The sequence below is a fragment of the Lepisosteus oculatus genome, chromosome 4 (assembly GCF_040954835.1).
Source record: "Lepisosteus oculatus isolate fLepOcu1 chromosome 4, fLepOcu1.hap2, whole genome shotgun sequence".
Taxonomy (NCBI): domain Eukaryota; kingdom Metazoa; phylum Chordata; class Actinopteri; order Semionotiformes; family Lepisosteidae; genus Lepisosteus; species Lepisosteus oculatus.
The window spans coordinates 36447344-36456238 of NC_090699.1; the positions used below are offsets into that span (position 1 = coordinate 36447344).

The 8895-nt window shown below is 42.8% G+C and overlaps 1 protein-coding gene across 5 annotated transcripts in view; it reads right to left on the reverse strand.

Annotated features, from left to right (window-relative positions):
- slka (STE20-like kinase a) overlaps positions 1 to 8809 on the reverse strand; it is a 43084-nt gene extending 34275 nt beyond the window's left edge. For 3 of the 5 annotated variants that reach the window (XM_069189185.1, XM_069189184.1, XM_069189182.1), the window contains exon 1: positions 7545 to 8808. In XM_069189185.1, the coding sequence (XP_069045286.1) occupies positions 7545 to 7694 (150 nt within the window). In that variant the 5' untranslated portion in view covers positions 7695 to 8808. Of the gene's footprint in view, positions 1 to 7544 lie in introns of all 5 variants that reach the window. The other 2 variants (XM_069189183.1, XM_069189181.1) reach the window with 1 other exon arrangement.
- Between the last annotated feature and the right edge of the window lie 86 nt (positions 8810 to 8895).

Genomic DNA, 8895 nt, shown 5'->3' on the forward strand with positions numbered 1-8895 from the left:
ATTCAAATAAGACACGGGTCCCTGAAACAGGAAACACTCATGTTGTTTTTTTTGGGCTGGGTGCAGGTGAAATAAAAGGCTATCTGCCACGTGACCATATCGGATTTCTAGCTCTGAACGGTGTTACGACAAGAAAGGGGAGTTAACCGCCGAGTAGGAAGAAACTGGTAAAAAATGCGGCGCTGCTCTGCTGACAAAACAAACCTCTCTCTGCCTCGCCCACAGGTGGGTGATGTTGATTGATGTCGGTTACCGGTCAGCTACCTCCTAGCTGTTACGGACCCACCCCTGTTACGCATACAGTACTGACTGCTTCCCCCAGTGTCTTGTACTGAACAAGCCCGCGTGCTCGGGGAAGGGACCTGCCCTCATCCCAGCATCACCATCCACACCATGCTGCTCACAGCCTGAAACCGTCTTCTTTACAGGAACACTGGGCAATGGCCAAGCACACAGACCTGCTGTATGAGGAGCTCTTCTAGGCTTTGTAACGTTTACCTGCTTCCAAGTTAGCTCTACTTCTGAAACAACTTGTGATGCGCAACCTTTGCGCTGAGTGCCGATTTTGCCACAGTCACTGTAATGAACCACTCCAGCGATTAAGTCGTTGTTGCTGAGCTTTTCCAGGTTTTGTAAAGGACAAGCCCCCTGGGTGACGGAGCAGAGGAGAATGGGAGTCCGACTTGTGGGGGGGGGTCTGGTTCTTTCCTCATCCTTCAATGGCAGCGAGACACGCGACACACATTCCATATCGGACCTGAGCCCTGAGTACTATATGAGTGTTGGAGGCAGACTTTGGCTCCCAGGCCTCTCGGTCGTGGCTGAGGCAAGAGAGGAGACTTGGTGGGGTCTGGTCCGCAGTGGGTCAGGGGTCAGGGGAATGGAGATACCCCTAAAGGTGACGGGGGCGCAGCTTTGAGACTGAGATTCCACCTTACCAGTCGCTTTGACTCCCTGTCTGACCCACCCATCTCCTGAAAGCTACCAGGTTAAAGCAATATCCCCGGTACAGGAATGACAAAATGGTTTAGGAATGCACTCCCCGATATATTTGGTGGAACTAAGAAAAACAGATTCCGCTTTCCTCTGAAAGCAACTTTAAGTGACGCGAGCGATGAACAAAGAAAATGTGACAAACCCCATTCTGGAATGTTAATGCCAAATAATAATTAATGGGGGAGTCAGTTTCAGTGGCAGGCCCTTGCAAAGCATGCCAATTTCAGACTGGTGATGTCATCTCTCAAAAGAGGCTGGCATTAGACAGATCTAACTGGAAACATGCAGCTCATTCTATTAAAAAAGACCAGGAGTTTAACTGCTAAAATGTGACATGAAATTCAATTACACTGACTGACTAACGGAGAACTGAGTTTTGTATGAATGTCAGTGTGGATTAAAAAAAAATAAAGTTATTGGTTTCATTTAGATATTTTAATTAGGAATGAAATCACAATCAAGTGGTCTATTTTCAGAACAGACCATACCAAGAAATAGAAAAAAAACACCCAAGCAATGGGACAGCAGCTATTAGAATATTCTCCACACTTATTTTTGTTGTTCAATAAAGAGATCTGATCATGTTTCAAACCAGCGTAAATAGATTCATAACTACACATGCACTTACATATAATCTAAAGGAAAGCTGAAAATACGATCCATAAAAAAGGTGTAGTTTTTTAACCAATGTATATAATTGTGCACAAAAAGACACCAGAACAATAACCACCAATGACCGCTTAAAACTAGTTTTAAATACCACCTTTTCTAAATTACTGACAGTCTGGCAGAAACACTTTGTTGCCGAGTGTACTGCTGTTGAATTCACCCTGCCTTCCATGTTCCAAAAAGGAGTTAAACAGACAAGCACCACTGTAGCAGAAGATCACACGTCAGCAATCATGCTTCTGTAAATGAAAACATAAAACCAGATGCTCAAAATGGAGACAAGGGGCTTACTTTTTATAGGGAGCATTAAACTGGAATATAAATGCCAAAGTATGTTGATACAGAGCCTAGAACCCTTCACATCTGAAAAACTCAAGGGTCCCATGTCACATTAACGCTTGAAGGGAATCTTCATAATGTGTGATCCGAGTTAGCAAAAATCCCAAGGAATATCAATATTGCAAGAACAGGCTTTTCATCTGAAAGATTTGCCGTTGGAAAAGAATGATAGGCTGTGAATCTAAGTACTTAATCTGCAGTCATAATAACCTGGCTTAGTGAAGTTCTGTGAAGTGTAAGCTAGACGGCCTGACTACAGTACCATTACATAAGGACGACATTTAGCCAGCTTCTTCCTTCACCATGTTGTGGTGGTTTAGCAGGCTTTGACAAGAAAGACCTGGAAACACATCCAACAGTTTCACATATGAACAGCTGCATGTGGGGAGGACAAAATGTTCAGAACAGCCCACATAAATGCACAAGTCTTAAATACTGTATATCCATAGAGGGAGTGTTAGTCTCAACCAAGGCCCTAATTAAAAATGCTTTATAAAACCTACATTTTATGACATTTCATGAAAAAAAACAACCAAATGCTTACCTAGGAACATTACAAGTAACACTGAAAATACTGATAAATGTTAAATTTAGTTACCATTTCATGTTTCCCTAAACAGTAGGTTAATGTTAGAAATGACCTCCAAAGGTACATTTTCAAACAACTTCTACTGCCGTTACAATCGTATGTATAAGAATGATCACAAGAAATACGTTTCTGTTTTTAAATTTGAGCGATTTTGCATAAATCTGGAATCACCAGGCGTGAGATTATCCTTTGTCGACCCCTCCGTGAGCGATCACCAGCTCTTAATCAATTTGACTTATGGAAATGATGCTTCAAAATGCCAACACAGATAAGAACCATGCAAGGTGGTATCGATTTGCATGTCTGCACTGTAGGCTCACTGGGCATGTCTCCGGGGTTGCTTTGTGCGCCCAGGCTATGGGATTGTAGGCAGACACACCCAGCGCTGTCTGCACATGGCCTGCTGTGTGCATGAGAAATCCAGGGTGGAACTGTGTGTAACCTAGGCAGTTCTTCACCCTTCTGCGCAACGGCCATCCCTGACACTATCTGCGTCTCTCAAACACCTTTCTGCTGGGAACTAAGGCGTTGGAAATACACGTCTTCTAGACCAAAACCGAGTAGCAGAGACGAGCAAGGTGGAAAAGAGTGCTAAATTGAAATCTAGGCACATGAAACATACTACCAACAACTGAAAACTATTACAGACACCCTAAATTAAGAATGATTCATGACAAAGTTGCATACCGAGGAAAATCTTGAAAGTGCCAAAGAAGTTAATACAGGTGAAAAAAAAAAAACTGTTTCAACCATTACTGGTAGTGAAATAAGTACTGCCAGCACTGTAAATGAACTCCACATAGCTTCAACAGCACCCTGCTTAATAAAATCCCTTGCTGTACAAGGGACTGTCTGGAATCTACGAAAAACATGGCAACACATTACATTATTCTTCCAAGCTTCAGATTTCTGTTTTTTTTTTTTTACACTGTATGAACACACAAAACTAAGAAATCACCATGAATTAGACATCCAGGGCTGCTTCCATTTATAGGAAGGCTGAAGTTTGAACAGAACAAGAAATACAACTCAGCTGACCCTAGCAGGGAAGAGGAATTTCCATATGTCAGAAGAGGAAAAAAAAAAGGGACAACTCTTTGTACAAACATTTAAATGTCTGTTTTTGCCTGCATTAAAATAGGCTCTCAGACTCAAAGATTTAGAAGAACAATGCAAGATCCAATCGATTTTAAAATAAAATGTTCAGAAGCGTTTCTTGTAGTCATTAATGTTTTCAGTTAAATACAAACAGTTGAAATTTACGATTACTGTACACTAACTCAGGAACATTGCAAAATGTGGTCAGGTATAGTATTGTGTGTTGATACTTATATTGAGGTGAAGCATATAGCAGACTGCTAATGAGTATAACACACAGTAAGAGGTTATGAAAAAGACTATGTGCCACTTGGTCAATAATTAGCTATAATTAGTGCAATTGGACACCTTCCCTGTGGTGTTTAAAGCTCAGTAGGGTCCCCTATTACATTGTGTCTCAAAACTTTCCATGCCAGAGATTGCCTGACTACCTTTCTATACTGTCATTGAGATTTGAAGGTCCAGGTCAGTTTCACCTGTTTTCACAGTCGAGATCATTCAGGCAACCTTTTAAGTCTAAGACCTATACTACACACAAAAGCTAGACATGAAATGAAAATGCACACACTACTTGTATCTCTGCTGTGATCTTTGGTACAGGTGACGGCCAGAAGGTTAACGGCACTCATACAGTACTGGGAGGGTTCCTGGATGTTTATGACAAACAAAATAAAGTGGTTTTGTACAATATTTTCCAACCAGGCAATGGGTTTGATTTAGACTGGCTATTGTCCATGTTGCACGCGAGCAAAAATAATTACTGACAGGTACTTGGATGAAATACAGTTGGACATAACTCACGAATCAACTGTAAATAATAATTTGATAGATTTGGCTAAGCAATGCACTGCATGTTGAATACAAGTCAAATTAATTACTAACATATACCTGAATGAAAACAATAGATGTAAAATCACTACTCTAACCACTATGGTGCACGTTACGCCAAAATTAACCACATGTACCCGATATAAAAATAGGGCAGTGCACAAAGTATTGCTCAGATGTATCTAAAAAGGGTTAATCTATCAAGCAACAGAGGTTGAGTAATATCTGCACCTTAATCACTTTTACTCAGACTTAACCAAAGCTGATTAACAAGATCTTGAAGGCAAAACCTACACCAACAATGTTAAAAATGGGTGCGTTTAAATCTAAAACTTTTCAGCATCAAATACCAGGCAACAACCGACACGTCTAAAGAGGTATCTTAACAATCACACTGACATTGCACACTGCTGTGTGGTAAGCCAAACATAACATGGTAATTTTCAAAAAAATAAAACCTTAAGACATTTTGCTGGGTGCAGATTCTTGACTTTTTACTCATATTCCATGGCACAGCAAAGCGAATGTAGCAGAAGGTACACTTACTAAGAGGGGTGAGTGGGATGTCAGTTTCAGAATTTAGAGGGAAAGCAACATGTTGAAAAATTGTTCTAACCTTGAAATTAAACTGTGTAAAACCATGACACTCCTTCAACTTTTCATAAGTTATACTGAGCTCCAAAGTGTACTTTATTTTCATAACATCTCAACATGTAACCTCCTAGAAGCAAACACTGTTGTTCAGACTCACACTCAAGCATCTGAGATACATCTGAGTGCTACTATGTGGCACAAAGTGATCAAGAAACCTGGCCAATCTCTGTTTCAGCAGGTCTGCCAGAGTGAATTTCTATGGTAAACATGACCATGCTTTGCTCCCACATGCAAATAAGCAACTGAAAATTGTGCATAGCACCACCACAAATGATACAAAATGCTTCAAAAAACCAAATCATTAAAAAAGACACATTCCTTTAAAGGATCACACAGTATTTAACAACGTCCAAAACTCGCCCAATCTTTCATCCCGTTTTTCTAAGACTACAAATGTTGTGTACTGATCAATTTTTCTGCTCAGCTTTCACAACCTTGTGATTTGTTAACCAAGGCTATCCCATTCAACAGGTAATTCTGCATTATGATCTGCACTGCATTCTCAACACTGTTGTCTAACATCTCCAGCCACTTTCACAAACCCACGTCGTCCTCCGGCAATAGCTGTTAAATACCTAACTCAAAGATCGTCTTGAGCAAATGGAAATGAAGTTTAGAACAAAAATAAAAGGCACAACATGTTTAGCATTGCAGACTAGATAACATCCAACCGATAACTTCTCAAGCTCACTGATGATAACCCTGTGTCGGATGATTCTTGTGAAATGCAGAACTAGAGTTCTTTAGGATTAAATGCTTTTCGGAACAAACAATATACTTTTACCATGCAGAATTTCTCTCCCCAATGGGAGACAAACATTTCTCCCAGTTTCAATCAGGTTTCCACCAGAGCACAAATGTGCAAGAGCAGTTCTGGGTAACATTGCATTGAGACAGGTGCAAGGCTGAGTCACACCAATAGCACCGCACAATTTAAAAGGGGTTTGTAAATACTGCAGCACTGATGCAGGGCCCAAAGGAAATCAGTCTTATCAGGTGGAAAGTTAAAGACCAGATGATAAAACACTATTGCGTGCCAAAATAAAAATAAGAACTGTTAATTATAACGATTTGCATTAACAGAACAAGCCAGGAAAAAAAAGTTGAAAGGAATACAACTGCCCATATTTTTAAATAAAGATTTGCTCCTTATATGCTGAATATGTATTACAAACCGAAGCAACACATTCCAGCAGACGGAAACAAATGCAAACCAAGTGCTTTATGTCAATAAACACATCATTTACTGATGCTTGATACTAATCATGTTATATGAGGTACTGCAGTGCATCGTGATCAAAAAATAAATTTATAACAGTATCGAACCACCTCGAGTCAGAACCGTATAAGGGAAGAGAAGGGGCAGTAAACTTAATTACTGGGCTGCACATCATGGAGTGAAAAGGTGTAACCATGATTTAGAAAGTGTTAATAGAATCCTACAACTCAATGAACGATGAGCAGGTCTGACTGCGGTTAGAGCACAAGCACAAAAACGTCTACTGGTAAGCTAAACTAATTGTTAGTCACTTGTGATTAAGATTAGAAGAATGCGTACTTCTGTTTAGTTAAGCGGTGCTTCAATACTTACCACGCTTAACCGCGGTTAGAGGCAGGACTCGCGATTCTGACTGCCGATGCAGAAAACATGCACCACTTTTACTGAAGCAGCACATTCACGGCGCCCGCGTTGCAAACCGTGTGAAACTTTCCGAACGGACCCCGGGACGGCGCGCTCGCCGCGTGATCACGCGTACGGCTCAGACACTGGGGTTACTGCACCCGGAGCACGAAAAACTCCAATACAAACATTATTCATTCTCAAGGCGTACTGTGAGGGGGGAACCTGTCCGTGGAAAATCATTGCGTTTCACAGAACGTTCAAGATGCCATCAGGGCTTGTCTTCATGTGACCACAGCACATAAATCTGAAACTCCAACAAGCCTGAGTAACCACATTGCTAGGCAATGTCTGCTCACAGCAGCCTAAGATTGGGGACGGATTTTTTTTTTTTAGATATAGCTAGTGCTTAAGAAGATACATTAAACAACACAAATCGGAGTCAGAAGATCTTTAAAATAAAACCCAGCAGTTGGAACGGCCTCTCTTACGCGCTGAGGGGGGGGGGATGGTCGCCCACAACAAAGACCAAAACGATTATTTCAACGTGTTAACGCCGCTAAATGAAAAGGGACAAGCGAGACAGGTTTGAAAAGCATGGACACTGGACACGCAGCGCAGTTAAAGGTCAACCAGTTCCGAGAATCTGATCCCTTTTTCTTCACAACTGCAACCAAGACCTGTTCGCGGTTCCCAGCTCCAGACAGAGAAACCTGTGGTTTTTTTTTTAGAAAAGAAAATCTCAATTACCTTGTACACTTTCCCGAAGGCTCCGTCTCCCAGCTCTCCCACGATCTCCCACACTTCCTCCGGATTCACATCCCTGTGGACGTGCTCGTACTGTTTCTTCTTCTTATCCGTCCCAAGTTTAAAAATCTTACGAAAGTTAAAAAACGACATTTTCTTGTGCCCTTCTTCACGGTCCTCTCGCTACAACGTAAGCCTGCAGCCCAGACTTATTCACTGAAACGGGGTTTTCCGTCCAAATTACTCAACCGAAGCAGTATATTGGCAAATGTATTGAACTAGTAATAATACCATTTTCGTGTTACTTCATCTGAAAAGGCTTTTCTTCAGCGCATCACTTCTGACGATTGATCCCTCCACTTCAAAACGCAATCATCCACAACAATGATAACAGAAATCCCGAATGGAAATTTTCATTTTAATAAAACCCTAGAAGGCAAAAGGACGTCGGGTTTGAACCACGGACGGCGAAATTAAATGCGATCAGAACAGACTCCCCTTCTTCGTTACAGCTCAAACTATCCTTCCCCCCCGTTTCTTAAGTTCCCCAAACGATTAATAAAGCGGTAAGAGATCTGGAGTCTGCGGTCGGCGCTACCCTGGCTCTGGCTGTCAAAGGCAGGCAGGCAGGCAGGCAGGCGGGCGGGGGAGCGGCTGCTGCCCCTCCGGCTCCCCACAAGGAAACGCTCCGGCCCAAAACCCAACCCGAGAGCCGCTCGCGTGTTTTCGACCCCTCCGGGTTTATGGAAACAAGACCCAGGCTGGGGCAAACAAAAGTTCCCAGGTGACTTTAACTCCGGAGCGGGGATCGCGTTTGTCTCCCAGCTCTCACCGGACGGTGTGTGTCAAAATCGCAACCCACAGAATCGGCAGCTCCGCCGCGGTGTTTTCTCTCTCTCTCTCCTGAGACAACAAGTTCAGCTCCGCTGGTCGCTCGGGCTCGACGGAGAGGCGCGCTCTCGGGCTCGCGCAGCCGTGCTGGGGAACAAAACGCGACGCCACAGCTCCACGCCTCCCGGCCCACGGCTTTCCTCTTTTCCAGAGGAGGGGTGTCTGTCTTTGTACCTTCTTTCCCCACCAGCTAATGGAGAAGCCTGTGCATCACCCAGGCCCTCTACCACCGTGTAACAATCTCAAAACGTACAGCTCCCCGTCTGAATTGTGAGACAAAAGCCATGGACATTCATTTATATATAAAAAAGTTTAAATCTGATCAACCAGGCGGGGAGGCGCGGCCGCACAGTCCTCAGCTTCCCCTATCCTCCTCCTCTTAGTAAGACCACACGTTACTCGGGAACGCGCACGGCAACCTTGTTAACCATTTGCTGCTCCTTGTCTTGAATGACTTGATCCG